Here is an 18,837-nt window from a genome sequence, read left to right as displayed (position 1 = left end):
ACTGCCAGCAAACGCCACCAGCAGCAGCAGCGGCAGCGTCAGCTCTAGCCTTCGGCTCTCCATTCCGTTTCTCTGGTTCGTGCTGCCGGCAGTTTTTACGCTTCGACTGCTGTTCATGCTGCCACCACCGATGCAGGCGACGACCACAGACATCTTTGCGGTAACTTCTACGTCGGTAACATGGATGTGCTTGATTAATTTCACATTTGAGTTATCATCAAATGTGCACACACACACACACACACCCATCCGCTCACGGTTACACCGCCACACACTCAAACTCAAACACATTCTCTTCGCTCTCCGCTCTCTGCTCTCTGCTCTCCTCATATCGTATCGGTTACGCCTTGCAGTCAACTGACTCCTTTTATCATCAATTTGCTGCTGCCCAAAGCCATCCTCGTGCCCCGTTCCGCACTGACTGTCAGAGTTGTGGTCCATTGCTGACAGTTCTTGATCGGTACAAATGGCTAAATATCCTCGAATTGGCTGGTGAATGTTGAGAGGGGCATTTGCTCAACAGATGGTTTATGTTGTCCCATTGAATTTCTAGCTCAATTAAGACTGTCTAATTTATTGCAGCATTAATTGTGTGCAATCATTTAAGGAGTCAAAATCCTATATGCAGACTAACTACTGGGTTGCAGATGGTTCGTTGATACAGTGACATAGTGCCCGGGGATCTATGTAAATGTTTGAGAAAAAGAGTTCGCATTTTAACTGTATCTGATTTCTTAAGAGCACATAATATTCGTCTATTCTCTCACATGCAACGATATCACCACTCACAATCGCGTTATTGCTTTGAGCAGTTTTGACTCTCTACAGTCTTTCTCTTTTATTTGGTACTCAGAAGCTCAAAGCTTTTGAATTATTTGCGTGTTTCATTTGGCTAAATGTCTATCTACGCCATCGATTCCTGTTTACCCGGAATGCCGGATAACCACTTCCACATTACAAATTCATTTCCCCGAACGCAGCTACGTTGCCATGATGATCACAGGTTGGCTTTTGTTTTGTCCTTTTCCGTGCGGTGCTGTGCCGTGCGGCACATTGACCGCATTTCAAATTGCTGTTGCTGGTGGCGGCTGGCATTAAAATTCGCAATGAATTTGCATAAATTTTGAACGGCGACATCGTCGGTCCTTTTGGAAAGTTTAACATTTTCCACTGGCAACGCGATTTAACCATTTCATGGAACTGAGAGCCGGTGCCCGGATCCTGTCCTGGCAATTAGAGTGAACGCGGAAGGGCTTGGCGTAAATGTAAATGGGTCACATGTATGCAAATATTGGAAAATCATGTTAAAAGACGGAACCCAGATTATTCAGCTCGAACTGGGCAGAAGTCAAAAATTCGATTTTATACTCCCCTGCATATACACATACACATTCATTAGTGGGAGAATGAAAAATATCTACACTGGTTTCTTCCCCCAATTAGCTTTCGTCACTTGCTGCATTTGATGTTCTTTTCTCACACACATAAGAAAAATATTCTTTTTTGCGCTGCTTCCGATCGCCTCTTCCATCTCATGCCATTACAAAAGGGCGCAACACATCACTTTCCCCTTCTAGCCATTCACCGTTGCATTGACAAGTCATAAAGGCAAAAAAGTCAAAGTACAACGAGAGAGCAATTAAAAAGTATTTCTGCCGCTCTCACACTTTAAATTTTTCGGACGGAAGAGAAGCTTTGTTTCTCGAGAATTCCATGCTGCCCTCTGCTCAGCTTTGTCTCCCCTCTCCCACCACATGCCAACCCAGATGCATAGCGCTTTCCCCTTCTCGCCATTCACCGTTGCATTAACAACTCATCAAACGCACAAACGTTCGCTCTCTTGAGGTAGGAGAGACAGAACACAAAAGCTAAAGTCAAATGAGAGAGAAATTGGGAAGCGCATCAGAAGAGAGCATGGAATGTTCTAGAAGCCAAGCCTCCTACGCAATTTTCGGTGCAAGCGCGGGGTTTTAAGTCAGTTCCGGGTAGCGGGTTGCGAAAATCGGGAATTGGACGAAAAATTGTCGCGCATGTTGTAGTGCAGAGTTGTGGAGAAGTGAATTCCTATTGTTGTGCCAGTGCGTTTTCGTATTCGTGTTCGTTTCGTAAATCGTTCTTTCCACGAAATCTGTGACTTCCATGTGTCAGGGAGAGGAGCAGCAAAACGTAATGGCAGAAGTAAGAGAGAGCAAAAACATTTAATGTTTTTTTACACGGTAAAGGGTTCCTCCTCGTTTAAGCTACACTACACATAAAATACACAAATTAAATGTAGTCAGCTTTAATGCATCTCGTTTCTTGTTTCGTCATCCGCATAGTTTTAGATTAAGCATCGTTGACCATTCTGATTTACGAGTGCGTGTGTATATTTGGCCCATCATTGCCAGCCTATTTTGCATACTTTCTGGCTTTGAATTGTCGTTTTGTGTGACTCGCGCGATTTTCATTATTCAAACGGCAATCAATCATTTTAACAAATTGACGTGCACAATGACGCAGGCTTTCATTTTTTGGCTTGGCTAAAAACAAAGCGGAAGTTTGGCCCTGCATAGCGGCAGCTGATTTTGGCAGTTTCGCGGCTGTCTTTTGGCCGTTTTTTGTTACGGTTTTCGGGCCTTTTTCCCCATTCTAAGGGTAATTTGCTAATTGGAGGCGTCATCGGCCTCGACAGCGGCCGACAAGAGCGAAGGCAAAGGAAAGGGCAGATACGGACACAGGGGCAGAGGCAGAGGCAGAAGTAGAGGCCACATCATCAGTCAGAAAAGGTCTGTCCTTGTGTGCCACCGACCCTTTGAATCCAGTTTGGTTAGTTAGTCCTGACAACGGGGTGGCCTCAGGCTCAGGCTCTGTGGTTGGATGGGTGGAATGGAATGGAGTGGAGTGGCTGTGGCTGTGGCTGTGGGCGGGCCAGCCTTTTTCCCTATTTAATGTGCTCGATGATATTCAATAAATATTTAGGAGCTGCCTGAAAAGGTTATTGATGTTCGTTCGGTTTTGATTTGTTCGCATAAAAGCTGAATGAGTGGTAAAAATTGATTGAAAATTCTTTAAAGAATTTATGTTATTAGTTCTCTCTTGCACCATAACTGGAATTCGTGTATTTGGGTTGATCGTGATATCCAGCTGGTTAATTGTTGGCTGGCGGCTTGGAATGTACATAAATATTTCTCCATTAAGCTGGCAACATGGAAATCGCATTGGACGATGACACAAAAAAACAACAACAACAAAAATGTACATTGCAAAGGCAGGAAATGATGGAAGCGATTGAAAAAATCATACATTTGCCACATTTAATTGAATTTTGAGCATGTGGCATGCATTTTTCATAGTGGAGGTGGTCGACATGTAACAAATTCAATTTCGATGCGTGTACATGGATAATAAAAAATGTAATTACAATATATTTTCATATTGTTAACTATTCCATTCTCTCGCCCTCTCTTTAAGGGTCTTCCTGCGCGATGTGGTGGAAACGGCCAACGTTTTCATTAAAATGATGGAGCGATTCTGCCAGGACTCTGTCGTTGTGCAGGACAAGCGGCGCGTCGCTGGGGGCCGCAGGAAGAAGCAGCCGAAGGCCAAAACCAAACAGACAGCGGCCCCACAGCCCACGGAGGTAAGAGCAGCTAAATTAAAATATATATTAAAATACATTTTTGGTTTAATGTTTAAAAATAAATTGCCGCATGAAACAACTTTACTCTGGTGGTCATCGCCCGCTGTGCCAGCCATAAAACATACTCTAAATTGCCAATAAAATGTATTAAAAAGGAGGCAAAACGAACAAAAACAATTGCCGTCTATGCTGGCTGGCATGTTTGAAGATTTATGCGTATGATCGTGAAATTTAATTGAGTGAAAATATATCCAAAAAAAGCGAGCAAAAGCAGGAGCAGCTTCAAGGCGATGATTTTGCGCGGGTGCCGTTTGTTTCTGTGTGTATATGCGTATTATTTCAATGCAACTGAATGTGACCTTACCGCATGCACACGGACACACCAGCACACACACACACACACACACACACACACACACGTGCATATCGTGCGAAGCTTTGGGTGCCGCTTCTGTTGTTTTTCCGCCGCTTTGACCCTTTTCAAGCGGCTCAGACTTTGTTTTTTTTTTTACTGAAATACTCTACTAGAAGAGCAAGGGTAGGGTGGTTAGGACATTTAATTAAATATTAGTATTTTTACTTGCTAGATTTTGCATTTAATTAATGCAAATACCCAAAAACAAATGAAAATAATTTGTTCTATAATTTGTTCTACTGCAAAATCAAAGCTTAGAGTATCTTCAGTGCGTAGTGGCAACCGCTCTTCCATTTCTAACCATCTTTTGTTTTTTCTACACTTTGTCGCGCTGGGACAGGACGCGCCGCTGAGCGTGATTTCCGGCCACCGGCCACTGGCCACAGGACTGCTGCATGCCGACTGTCGACTGCTGGCCTTTGCCACAACTGTGTAGAACCTGCACGGGCAGGCAGTCAGGCAGTCAGGCTGCCGCTTGGCTTTATTATTTTTTTGTTTCCCCTTTGTGGCCAGCTGGCCGCAAGCTGGTCAAGGGGTGACACGATTCTGACACTGCCTTGTGGACTGAAGGAATGCCTTTCAGGCAACAACCTTCGATTGTGTACCATTTCGATATATTTACACGCATTTCGCGCATCAATTTTTCAACAATTAATTTATAAATATTTGTCATTGCCGGCGAGCATGAAAAACATGAGAGAAGCGCACACACACAGCCACACACAGGCACAAATATTTGCATGTTCCTGCCCTTCTTCAGCAAACAAAAGTTAAACGAGTGATAAACAAAATGTATAAAATTGTGTAACGCGGAAGGCAAACAAAAGAATTGTGGAACAAAAAAAACGCAGGAAAAATCACGAAAGAGTTTACCGTTTATATTTGTCACACATTTTCCAGCGATAGAACATTAATATGAACTGAGCAAAAGGGCGTGGATATACCTTTTCGAGTACCCTGCATGCAGAGAGATTTTCCATTGATCCCTTGCCATTGATTTTGAAATTTAATGAAATGAAAATACTTTTGCCATGTGCCAATGTCCTTGTATTTAGAGGAACGACGTCAGACCAGCCATCGGGGGTGTTCAATTAATATGCATTGTTAACAGAACAGAACAGAACAGAACCGATAGGGCAAAAACAACAAAAAATGCGAAAACAATGGATTACAATTATTTTGTTTTATGCCAGTAATACAACAAATAATTGGGTAGGCAATCAGGCAACAGCAGCGGAATACTCTTGGCAAATTATTCTACTGCTGCTCAATGAAGAAGTTCAATTATGTAGAGCGGAATGACCTTTGTCCCTATAGAGCCTACAGCTACGACAAAAACTTGCCAAAGTCCATAACTAAATAGGAATACTCCCTTGTTTGTGTGCCTTTGTTTGGGCAGCTTTAATACAAAACAAATTCCAATTATGAAAATCATTTTATTTGCATTTTAATCGCTATCGAAATATGCATTTTTTTTGCGCAGGTTTTGTCTCTTGTCACTTGCAAATGGCCGACAAATGTTGTTAGATATTTGGTTATAATTACTACTGCATATCCGTGGAATTAATTTTGTACATTGCTTTTGTTGATTATCTATGCAGATTCATAAATAATTGATTGTTGCATAATTGCAGGATGAATTGTCGAGCAAATGGGCTGAAATGGCATCGGAAGTATGCACCGTGCTCTACGGAGGAGTCAACCTGCCCGAGGAGGAGCTGCCCCTGCCCTTTGATGCGGCATCCGACAAGTCAATCGATGATCAGCGGTTCGTAGAGGCAATGGTACACCTTTTTCCTTTCCTATTATATTTTCTTGGTTTTTTCTTACTTACAGCGAGGATTGCATGATTCGCATAAATAAAATGCTGCGCACCGGGAAATTGGAGCAGGCCATCGCCCTGCTCCGTGCTGCCAGGTGAGTGTCTGGCTGGAGCATCAAAATGTTATTTAAGCCGCTCGCTGGCTGTCCCTGTCCCCATCAAATTGAGCAACAACTTGCAGCCGTAATCCCTTTTGAAAATTCTCCTTTTAATAACCTGACATTGACTATTGCGGCCCCACGTTCCGTGTCCTCCGCAAAAGCAATTCGCATAATAAATTAACTCTAGTAAAAATGGAAGAAAAAAATATAAACGCTTCTCGGTTCCGGCATTCTCTGGGCTTTTGTCCCACTTGGCTGGCTTTTATCGAATTTTATTCTCTTCCTGTTTACTCCTCGAATTTTCTCTCGAGCGAGAGTCTGGGCTGCCCTTAAATTAAATAGTTTTTATTTATTGTTAAGGCAGAGCACGAGGCAGGTAACTACAGATAATGGCTGCGCGAGGCATTGTGCTCCATGTCCTTCCTTGGTGGTCTTCGCCTGATAATGAGAACGAATGAGGGAGGAAAGGTGGTGTACTGCTGGCTCTGTGGTCTGTGGGCAATGCCATTTCGACCCTGGGGTTTTGTCTCGTTCTCGTGTGCAATTTTTCAGTCAACAAACCGCAGCGGCCATGGCGCAGGACAGCTCCGTTCCTGGCTCAGGGTTCAGTGGATATGCCTGCCTGTCTGCCTTTCAATTTAATTGCCCGCTCAATTATGTAAAGCTCATTGAAGATGCGCCCAAGAAATGTTTATTGTTTGTGCTGGAAAATTGCGTGAAAATAATTTATCTTTTGCGCGTCAACATTTAAATAAGGCCAACACAGCGCGAGAGACACAAGACGGAAGGCAGCAGGGCCAGGACCAGAGCAAGAACCAGCAGCATCCTCCACGACAGATGTCGTGTCGTCAAAGGCTGAGAGAGCAATCGAAAACGTGGTTTTAAATATTTCCAAGTCATTTAATTACAACCTCATTAAAATCTTCCACCTGCTGCATGCTGGTCCCGGTCGGAGTTCGTCTCAAAGGCTCACTCACTCCCTCTGCAAATAGTCGGCAACTCTCGAGGCTTCGACACTGTCTTCCATTTCCACTGGGGAAAAGAGTAATTCTGTCAGTTCCTCTCTCTCTCTCTCTCTCTCTGTCTCTCTGTGCAATTTCAATTGTCAAACTTTCCTTGAAATTTATGTACATTTTAATTGTTGCCAACGTACATACATTTTTTTGTATTATTATGTACACAATTTTCGCCTGTTGCCCTGCTGCTCTGTTCCTGCTCTGCAGCGGCAGCTTAAAAAGGTCTAGACGCTTTTTGTGCTAATAAATTAAAATGCGATATGCATATAGAGAGAGAGAGGGAGAGAGAGAGAGAGAATAATGGCACTTGCACGGCCCACGAGCCATGGCCCACGTCTCTTGTGTCTGGCCATTGTCTGGAACTTTTTGTGCCCCCGTTGCCTAGCACTCACGGCTCGGGACAGTTACACTCTCACTTTGCTGCTGCATACACTATGAAAAGAGACATCAAAAATGTATCAATGGCAAGGGATGGAGGTTTGGCAGCTATCATTTGCGTTTCTTCTATAGAAATGATTAGTTTTGCGTGAAGCAAAATCAAAATCAAACTATAATTGCCATAGAAAATGTTGTGAAAATGTATTTCTGTTGAGTGTATTCCGCAGTTCGTTTTGGCCAAGTTCCATAAAGAGAACATTTTTGGGTAAACAAAATATTGGAAAATAAACTCGAGTCGCTAGCTGCAGAAATTCCTCGCACTGTGCATTTATGTATGTACAAATGTATGTACGATGTATGCACGTATGCAAGTCTATATTTTTATATTTTTAAATAGTTGCCAAGTCACACTATTAGATGGGGGTTTTTTCTTCCTACAGCTGGCTTAATGGGTGCACAGAAATGTCAGCAATGGGAACAAAAAAAGAAAAAAAAAAAACAGCAGCAAACTTTTAAGTGAAGTAAATGCGCAAAATGTTTATTCAAACTTCACTTTGGTTGCAACTTTCAGTTCTTTTACCCCCACCCAGTCTGGAGCTCTTAACTAAGCTTATTTAAGCGTCTGCTGATGCGCTTATTTAGCATATCAACGGGGAAAGCTGCCGCTGGTGCTCCAGCTTCAGCTCCAGCTCCAGCTCCAGCTCCAGCTCCAGCTCTTGGGTTTGGCTTTGCTACTGCCCCGTGGTAGTGGTTGCTGCTCCTTCTATGGCTGCATTTCTTGTTGATTTTGTTGACTGTGAATATTTAGCATTTTGCTGCTTTCACGAGCAAAAGCTGCCGTGCAGCTTGTGTTTTTCAAATCAACACAAAATTCATTTGCCTTAAAGTAGGAACCCAAACGGGAAGTAATCATAAACTTATAACAAAAGTGCTTAGTAAAATTGCAGCCAGTGGCCAATGGTCATCATCCATAGCACAGAATAAGAGATCTTTGAGGGTACCAAAACTAATCCGTTCCATCCAAAATCAGCTATGCGGTAGCACACATATAATCAGGTGAATACCAAGTTTGACCAATTGAAATATAATACCCTGAACAGCTTGTTATAGCACATTGTGAATTGCATTGAATCACTGGATTTGTCTGGGCAATGTTCAAATAATCCTTGCTGCTGCACTGGCATGCATATCGATTTATATCGACTTATAATTAATCTGGGCTTCACCTCAATGTGATTATAAAATGTTCTGCATAAAACAATTCCTCTGCTGTTGCACACGACAGACAATACGACGGGGGACTTAATCTAAGTTAAAAGGCAGCACCGAAAAGTTTTCACTTTGATTTTGGGTTTTCATCGATTTTTTCGATGGTTTATAATTAACCAATATTTCGTCCCATGGCCAAAACCGCTATGCAAAAACCGCTAATTATCGTCGACTAGGGTCGGACTGGGACTGGGACTGGGACTGGGAGTTATTCACAAAATATGTCGCATAACTTTTAAATGAACGCACACAAATGTTGATGTAAACCAGTGCCACTGCCACAACCACAACCACAATGATGTTGCACTATTGCTGCTGTTGCTTGCAACTGTTGTTGGCCCTCCAAAAATGGCACCCGCAGGATTACAAAACGAAACGCAACTAACGAACAGCCCAATGGAACCACTGTTACAATTTTTATGCACGGTAGAAAGCGGAATGAAAGGTTGTTAGTTTTTTACGTATCCAATGCAAACATCCACAAAGATCTGAATATTCCAACAATTAAAGATGAAATAAAGAAAACTAGTAAGAAATACATCGACAGACTCCACAACCACGAAAATAATTTAGCCTTAAGTCTATTTGACAATAGCCTAACAGTAAGAAGACTGAAAAGATACCACATTCTCGATATCCCTGATAGATAAATCCAACAAACTGAAAAGATGTCTCTGTCCGTCGCAGGGCTCATTGGAAAACTGCCATTTCTGTTAATTGAATATTAATTATACAACTTACTAATTGTTTAAAAAAACAGATTGTAAATATAAAGAGAGAGAAGTTTAGTGGCAAGTTTATCTATGTTTAGCTGCTCTGCAATTCTGTGTGTCCTGCCTCTATGTTATGTGCGCATTTTGTATGCATTTTCGGGTATCCTTTAGTCGAGCCATTTTGGATGCTGCAGGGAAGCTGCTCTGTAGAGCGTGGTGTCTATCAATTTATTGGCTGGGCGACAGCGAAAAGCATAAGTTGCAGCACTATCGCCTACGAACACGAACAAATAAGCATAAATATGTCGCTTAGGCAGTCTGTGTCTGTTGCCCTCTGATATGCCAGAGAGGAAAACTGACACACTGGCTGAAGGCAAGTTTATAATTGGAGTACGGGAGTGGGAAGCTACGTACGTCACTATCTCGTTCTCGTTATGTTTTTGCTGTGCGTTGCATTTTAAGCTGCTTTCAAGTATTAAATTAACAGCGGGCAACGTTGCGAAAGGCCTGCAAGCGGCGGTTGCTTGCATCAACCGGAATGGTGGGGGATTATTCTGGACCGACACAGAGAGAGGCGAAAGTGCAACACTGCTGCAAGCTGCATGCTGCACACATGAGACGCAATTTTAAACGCATCAATTTCAGTTTGCGAGAGCTAAAAGCTTTGCTTGTTGCATCCTTGCTTGCCGCAGTGTTCGAATTTTTGCAGCAGCAGCCTGACGCTGGCCAGAGTCGCTTGTTATTACAGGCATTGTTGTTGCCCCAAGCGATGCTGATGCTGATGATAGGGGTTAGGGTGCGAATGATTTCTATAGGCTTGTCGATTCACGTTCTTCACGCTGAAAATCGATTTGGAGCAAAGTTTACCTCATGCTGCAGTTTGGTGAGTCGCTAATGAAGCCTAAAATGAGGCATAAATGAGGGTTTCGGTTGCGGAGCTTAGCGGAATAAACTGAATACAAATCAACATTGAATGTCGCAGCAAAATGAATTTTCTAGCATAAATAAGCTTCCAAATTCAGCTCTCCAACTCCATTCTCAATCCATGCACAACACTCACAGAATTGATGAAAAAATGCCCAAAAGGTTGCTTACACTTTATAGGAATCTTGGACACAGTTCGATGAGGAAGCAGAAAAACTGCTTCTAAATTCTACCTTAAAAGTACGAATAATTATATTAGCTTCATGTTACAAGTTCTCCGTTTAACTATTGATTTGAAACCCATTGTACAACCATTTTATATTGCAAACTTCACGATTTAATATACCTCAGAGCAGTGCCATAGTGGCAGCAGCTCCCAGAGAACCCAGAGAACCTTCCCAGTCATAATTAATTTGTTCTGTGCTTGCACTCTGCACGTGCCACGTGCTCCTTGTAAATGGATGTACCTACATATTTGCAATCTATTTTCTACTCTTTCTCTGCTGCAGGGAGGTCTGGCCGGAGAACGATGTGTTTGGCGCTCCTGCCGCGGAACCCAAAGATGAGCTGCTGCTATTGCGTGAGATTTTCATGCACAATATTACAACAGGTGAGTCGCGAACGGGGCTGGGGGCAACATTTTAATTATTGTTTATTACGGTGCATTATGAAGGGAGCACCACGGACCAGGAGCCTTCCGTCTGCCTGACCGTTGTTTTAATTAAAAATGAAAATCTGCCACTTGGCTTTTGCGTGTCATTTATCTTGCGCTGTCTGCTGTCTTCGTTATTTTTTGCTGTCTTCTGGCTCGTGCCGTCCCTAGTCCTTCGTGCTGCTCCTACTGCTGCGTCCTGGACAGTTGGGGCCACTTCCGGTGCAGTATTTTGCATTCTCCACTCTATAAATTTGCTCGCTGAAAATAAGCCAAATTATAGCGAAACTTTTCAGCTCTCTCTCTCTCTGTCTCTGTGCATGTCCTTGTTGCATTTCGCTTGGCATTGTCTAAGTTTTGTGCAGGCTCCGTTTGGCTTTTTGCGTTTCTGGCCAGCCATCCTTGGCTCTGCTCTCCCGCTGGCCAAGCATCCTCTCTGCTCTGCTCTCCCGCTGGCCAACGAGCTGCGCTTAACAAATTATCCAACAGAAATTCTTGCGCTTCATTAAAAGTAAAAAATAAAAAATGAGTGCCAGCATAGATGGAGCTTCCTTCGCAGCGTCTGTTTTTGTGTGTCCCTTGGCTTGGGTCCACTAAATGAAAATATATTAAACGCGTAATTGTTTTATTCCATTTTTTGTTTACACCGCCACCGCCCGCCTGCCTGCCAAGTGCATTGGCTTGTGAAATTTTGTGTTTTGATTCGGCTACCCAGCGGAGCGGGGAGCGTTGACAATTCGCTGTCCATATTTGTATCCATATTTTCCAGCGCCAAGCCCGGGATCTTCCTCCATCTCAGCCTGACATGACTTTTCAATTTGCCATCTCGTTGGGGGCGCACCTGAAAATGCCGAAAGCTGCATCGAATTTGTTGCCTTTCGGGCTTTGCGCTGTTGTGACGTGCTCGTCAAATACAGAGGAGTATCTATGCGTATACATAATAATAATAGCAATAACGTTCCTGCGCTGCACTCGAGTATCCCCACATACCTTATCGCTGCACTGCACTGCAGTTTTCGGTGGCAGCGAAAACTTTTCCCTGGCAAGCGCTTTAAGGCGCGCATCCATGGCTGACACTTTTTTCCTCTTGTATGAAATATATACAGTACAAGGACGTTGGAGATGCTGATGCTGGGGAGACGGTGCAGAAGACTCTGTGCCAACGGCAAAGTTTTCAACTTTTGCTGCGCCGTGCAGTTAATCGAGATTGAGATTTTTGTGTGCGAAATTTATGATTTCCGCTGTTGGAAAGGCAACTTATATCAAGAATGTTTTGCGTTCCGTGAGCTATCAGGTTCGGTCTTTAAAGCACGAGTTATGGCCACAGTGAGATACTTCTTCTTTTTGTAGTGTACGTTGATAGTCAAGTCAAGTTAAACTGCTAAAAATGCACTTTTAAAAACTGAAAGAGTGCCATTAAGCTGAGGAAAAATTGTAGCTAGTGCACTTAACCATGTTATACATGTCTGAAAGGGGATTCTAGGAATTACTTAGGTGCATTCCATCACAATTATTACCTACAGATTCCAAGGAGAGTAATTTCTGATCCAAAAGTGGTTCCTGAAATGATATGAGGACGATAACAGTCAACTGACTCGTTGTAGGATTTTGTTTAGTATTTTTTTGGGATTTTTTTGTATCTTTGTAGTATTTTTTAAGTATTTTTTGTAGTATTTTCCTTTGCCTACATTCTAAATCAACTTAAAATTGTTTTTAAAGCAGCATTTCGCCATTTTGGATTGAACAATGTCTGCACAATGACTAACTCCTGCCTCGTCCTCGCGGCATCCTTTTTGGGTCGCTGTCTGTGCCTTGAAGCGCATTCATTCCGTCCGTCCGTGTGTCCACATGAAAGAGTTCTCCTCCAATCGCAGTGCTTAAAGCATTTGAAACCCTCCTTTGTGTCTGCGTCATCGCTTTTTTTTTTTTGTATTTGTTGTTGCTCTTCAAAGGGCTGAGCTCGTTAAGTCCCCCTCAAACAGCGTGAACCGTTCTATACCCGACCAAAGGGATTTGACGGGGCAGCTTATCGCCCGCCGGCCGTCAATAGATTGATGGTCAGTTGACAGTTTTCCCGGCTGCAACAATATGCAATTTAACAACCCAAAAAAAAATGCAACATCCGCTTAAACAAATGTACATTGTACGTGTGCAAAATGTACATGCTAATGTTAAAAAACAAACAGAGGAAAGAGTCCCCAAAGTGGCCATTGACTAGGTCTCTGCCGTGACTCTCCGCCGCTTGCTTGTTGCAGCCGTACATTTTATTAATTACCGGCAACCGCAAAACTGCATGTTGTATGCTCCCGCTCTGCCTGTGGTTTGGCTTTAATTAATATATGCATTTTTCTGTTTTCTGTTTTCGTGCTACCCTGTGTGTGGTGTGCCAGAAAAATCAAACAGACTAACACAATTGGGGAAGGACTTTCTACAAATTGCAATAAATTAACAAATTAAAAGTCTGCCTCTGCAAAGCTTTTGTAAGAAACTAAATGACAAAACCACAATAGGAATCAGACTCGGACTCATATACAGATAGATATGTAGCTGCTTTAGGTTTAATGTTGTAAATTAGGCATCAATCAACATTACTGAGCAATCCTGTACCTTCATTGGGATTACGTGGCTGTCTATCTATGCATTTGCTGTATTTAATTGAGCTACAATTTGGCACACTAATTGGCGGCACAATGGGTATCAATTAGTTGTGCCTGCTCTGCCCTGTCACATTTAATTATTTTACATTATATTAATTTTGCTTTGTGCCAGCCGCCGGAACAGGGCCCTTGGGCAGGGCAGGAGGCAAGAGCATTGACACTTTGCATAATTTATGGCACTTGTCAATTGTTGTGCTTCACAGTACAGCACACACACGTGCTTTGTTTTCAATTTCAAATTGAATTGAAAACTTAATTTTGTGACAAAAAGGAGGCAGCCGAGGGAGTGGGAGAGGGAGAGGGAGAGGGAGGTGTCGCTGCATGCCAGTCAGTCCGTTTGCTTAGTTAAATCTTAATCAAGTTGCTTCGTTGATTTCGATTTGTGGAGCGCATAATAAATGACAACAAGTCCTTCGTACTTCATTCCTATACCATCCCAGACTCATTCCGTTTCTGTGTTCCGTGCTGTCCCTTGTCCTGACACACGGCCAAAGCCAAATCAACGCCCAGGACTCAGACAAAAATAACACAAAAATCCACTCAAGTGTTAAAACAAAACCAACACAGCAACGGTGCAGAGCCTGAACGGGTGGGGATGTTGGGATGTTGGGATACGAATGTCTGTGTATATTTCAAGTCCTGGCCAAGTCTGTGCGCCAAGTCCTTAACTGATTTCCCAGCGCAAACAAGTTGGTTCTGTTGTTCCAGCTCGTTGTCCCCTGTCCCACTTCTTTTTGTCTCGCATAAAAATACAAACTTTATGTTATGAACACAAATAAAAAAAGAGAACAAGAAGAAAGCACACGACAAAGCTCAAGCAAGAACAACAGAAAGTGCGCACGAAACGAATAAAATACAATAAAATGGAATAAAATATCCACAGAGCAGAGAGAGAGAGAGAGAGAGAGGGAGAGGGAGGGAGAGTCATTTGGACAGAGCTCAACCGAATGGCGGGGCCAAGAGGCAGTACTCGTACTCGTACTCGTTGACGTGTCTGCAAATCCACTGCCGTGTGTGCGAGACATCAACCGCAACACCACAGAGCACGACAAGACCACAAACCCGAGACCCAACCCAACCCAAACCCCCCTCTATGCGGATGGTCCAGCGATGACACTTACTCAATTAGGTGCCATGACTTGGCGCTGGCTTGACACTGATTTGCCTTTCATTTGTTCATTCTATTTCCCGCTTTTTATGTGTGTTTCGTCTCTCTCTCTCTCTCTCTCTCTCTCTCTCCCTGCGCTTACCTTGATTAGTTTATCTGTCTTTTGTGTGGGTTTTCCAGCAGCTAGTTTGCTTTTTCAATTTTTGATATAATCCAATAATCGGGCACACATCGGTCCACAAAAAAGTAAATCCATTGACCAAATATTTATGTGTATTTTGGGTGTGGATGTTATTCAAGCCTGGGAAATAACTGCTGCTAAAATAGTTTTTATTCCAAACAAATGAACATATTCCCCTTGAATATGAGCTTTTTTGTGTGTGTTAAAGTTATGGACAGGTTGTGCCTTTAGAACCTCTCTTAAGAATCGCTACAAAAACCTTAATCCTAATTCGAAAGTTCAATGAAGCAACACACCCAAAACGGCTGGCTTAAAAATAGTTCAGAACTACAATTAAAATATGTATTTTCATGCCTTTTGCTGGGGCAACTCTTGTTAACATTTTTGTGCATTTATTTGTGTCTTTTTTTGACTCTTAGCGTGGATTTTCAGTGCAGCCACAAACTTTTTACCTCTGTCCATTCATATCAATTGGGCGGGGTTTTATTTTGCTATTTTGTGTTGTGGCACATAAAAAGCACGCATCAACCACACCTGAGTGCCAGCTGGCATTACTCCAGGGGGCAGCGGGCACGGGCCGAGCGGGCCACAGTTGCCGGCAATGACATTCAAAATGTGTAATGTGAAAAAATAACCGAAAAAATTAAACTTTAAATTGAAAAAGCGAGTCCCCGAGTACTCGGGGACTTTAGAACATTGTTTAAATAAAACTTGTCATAGGTTGTTGTGTGTGTGTGTGTGTGTGTGTGTGAATATGAGAGTTGGAGCGGAATTGTACCTCTAGTAAACATAAAACGTTGCATACTTTGGGGACGCTCTCTCGCAGCTGAGCGACAATAAAAGCCAAGCAAAGCGCGGAGACCAGATAGAAGAGAGAGAGAGAAAACCAAGCACGGCAGGAGGGGAAGGCAGCGTGGGAGGTTGTTAGAGAATGAATGAGGGACCGAGGGAGCGTAAGGCAAAAGTCATAACGAGTGCAAAACCATGAAATGAAATCGTTACCAAAACCACCACCACCCCAGCCACAGATGCCGCCCAAACGTTTTTGCTGCCCCCCCCCCCCGTGTTTCTCGCACTTTCCACTCGCAAATGTGTGGAAAAAATGGATGGAATAACCAAACTGGAATACTCTTATGTAAAATTATAAGCTGGAACTTAATTTGTGCTTGAAACTAAGGCTTACAAATGATACATTTTCGATCTTGCCTATAAACTAATCTCAATCCAAGCACCTCATCCACTCGAACATGGCAAAATATTCATTTTCGCTTTAAAAAATTCTATTTTTATGCCCATAATATCTCATAACTAAGTTGCACGCTCTGCCAGAGTATAAAACCTCGAGGTATATTGTATATTTTTTTGTACATTTGACATTTGTGTGTGGCTGTGGGTGTGCCACACATGGCTCGCCCAGGTACCAGCTCCGAGCAGCTCCCGGGACTCTACTCCACGCACTGGGCGGGTGGTGCTGGTGGGGCTGCAGCTTAAATTAAGCCACGTGTCCCCAGAGTGCACTACGTTGCGTATACGTAATGTGTCCGTGCTTTTTGGCAATGCTGCATTAAAAATGAATGCAATTTAAAGCAAAGAGGCTGGGGGCGTACACCAGTGCGTATGGTGGGTGCTTCCCACTCCCCAGCAACCCGCACAAATGTTTGCATATTTATAGAAATCGACGAGCAAAAAAGCGTAAGTTTGGCTTCCCTTTCTCTTTCCTTTTCCTTCTCCTTTTTTTCTGCTTGACTGGCGCTAATGGAGCCCCATTTGGCAGCACTGTAGCATCGAAATCAATTAGATAAAGTTTTTACCCCCAGCATGCTGCAGGCACACACACAGCACACACACACACACCCACTATGAGAATTTTTAACTTCAGTTTCGGCAGCGCGGGCAGTAAATTGCATAAAAATGAACAGTTCAATGGTTACCCCGGCAATTATGCCATTTTCCCTACCCTCCATGGCGCTTTTTGCTCTCCTCATCTCCTGCATCATCAGGGTAGCAAAGTTGCAGGGGAGAAGATCATGGCAAAGTGGTTTCTCCTTGCTTTCATTTCTTTGCCGATGCGCATTTGGGTTAATCAGAGATAATGTACTTATGGTTTCAGTCAAAAGTGCTGCCAGGACCTGCAGAATATTGGCCCAGCTAGAAGCCATTCCCATTCCCATTCCCATTCCCCATTCCCCATTCACCTTTTGCGGTGTTCGAAATTTGTAACCAAAAGAAAAATCAATCTCGATTGACATTCGCTCATCAAACTGTCGGCGCGTGTCGACACAAATTTCGTTATATTTTTATTATATTACCATTAACCTTTTTATTGCGCACGCATTTCGGTGAACCATTTCCCAGCTCCATCCTCCATCCGTTATTGAATGTTGTATGTGTGTGTGTGTGTGTGTGTGTGTGTGTGTGTGTTTGCCTCGTTGCAATATTGAATATTTAATTCCGAATGTCCAAGGGCCGCATAACAATATCTTGACATGTGCGCCTCGGTCCATGTGGCTCCCCAAAGCGGCGACAGTTTCCGACTCCGACTCCGGCTCCAGCTTCGGCCTCGGACTCCGGCCTTTACTGTTCTCTTCTGCGTTCCCTTCTATGGCCAAGCTAACGATGCATGCCAAAGGAAACAAATGCGCCACAAAAGGTCACAACAGGACAGCAAAGATGAGACGAAAAAAAAACGAAAAAAACGAGAATAAAAAAACAAAACAAGAAAAACCAATTGACTTTCATTTTGTCGGCCATTTGCACACACACACACACACACACACACACACACACACACACACACACACACATGTATGTGTGTATCCACTTGCTGTTGCTGAACGCAATCATCTGATTGCAGTTTCGTTGCGAAATAATTGGATTTGAAGTAAAAATGTTGCTTCCCCCCGTTTCGTTCAGTTCTCTCTGACCTGCTCCCCCCCATCGATTTTGTGGGGGTTTGTGTGTGGCTTGAGTATTGGCATAACTTAGCCAGTCACATTTGCTTCGTGCTTAACTGTCCTGTCGCTTGTGTTACTAATTTAACGTTTATGTTTATCGTCCTCTACGCTTGGTTTGATCTCCACATTAGCTAACTGCCTTCTGGCAGTTCATTTGTTGTGCTCTAATGAACTGCTTTTGTCTCGCTAGAAAACTCCTTGAAGAGTTATTCAGTTGGCTGCCTTTATGGCTGTTTTTAAAGGGTTGTCAGTAGCTTCTGCCTTCATGTTACTACCGCGAAACTGCAGCCATTGCATTATTAAATATCCTCTTCGAGCTGCATCCTCGCAGTAAAGGCAATATTGGAAGTCGAGTCTGTGCTGCCAGCATATTGGTTTATTATTTGCTCGCTCTTTACTTTCTTCCCTTTCCTTTTAACACATGAAATGGATCCACTTTCCCCCCGCCATTATAAGTTATTTTAAACCTCTCGGCCCGTAAGAAAAATATCGAGAGTTTCCTTTCATTTCAAATTAAATAATTTGTCTCAATTTTTATTATTTGTTCACATGTTTCCCGTACCGATTTCGGGGTTTTTTGCATTAAAATTGTTTTGGTTTTGGTTTCGAGAAGAATTCATAAAATGTTTACGTTGTCTTTACATACACTTCCTGTGAATTGCTATTCATATTTGCTATATCCATAATACATTTGTTTGTCTTACTGCTAAGTCTATTGTTAATCTCCACATTTAGAGCTTAGTTTTCTCTGCTTTTATCAACCATTTTTACGCTACGATTTTGGCAGCACTAAGACTAAACATTTATAATTTATATTTGTGTTTCCATTGTCGAACAGCTACATAAATAAATACTCGTTTGTGTTTGTTTGTGTGTTTTTTGGCTTGTCATTTGCTTACTTTCACATTTGTTTTATTCGTTTATTTACAAAATGCACAGGGAAATTATTATTTAATTGGGATTTTGTTATTCCATTTTTGTTTCTGTTTCTGAGAGCTGCTCGCTCGATTCAAAATGCACTGAAATAT

General features: G+C 42.7%; 1 protein-coding gene across 1 annotated transcript in view; it reads left to right on the top strand.

Moving 5' to 3' along the window:
- The window catches only part of LOC117589569 (protein timeless homolog), a 64,192-nt gene that overhangs the window by 13,465 nt on the left and 31,890 nt on the right, over positions 1 to 18,837 (top strand). The window contains exons 8-11 of the mRNA XM_034281620.1: positions 3,451 to 3,619; positions 5,669 to 5,802; positions 5,871 to 5,951; positions 10,767 to 10,867. Coding sequence (XP_034137511.1) covers positions 3,451 to 3,619; positions 5,669 to 5,802; positions 5,871 to 5,951; positions 10,767 to 10,867 — 485 coding nt within the window. The remainder of the gene's footprint in view (positions 1 to 3,450; positions 3,620 to 5,668; positions 5,803 to 5,870; positions 5,952 to 10,766; positions 10,868 to 18,837) is intronic.

Source organism: Drosophila guanche, unplaced genomic scaffold (assembly GCF_900245975.1).
Source record: "Drosophila guanche unplaced genomic scaffold, DGUA_6, whole genome shotgun sequence".
Taxonomy (NCBI): Eukaryota; Metazoa; Arthropoda; class Insecta; order Diptera; family Drosophilidae; genus Drosophila; species Drosophila guanche.
The sequence above is the reverse complement of the archived record's forward strand: the minus strand, read 5'-3'. Positions and strand labels throughout refer to the sequence as shown.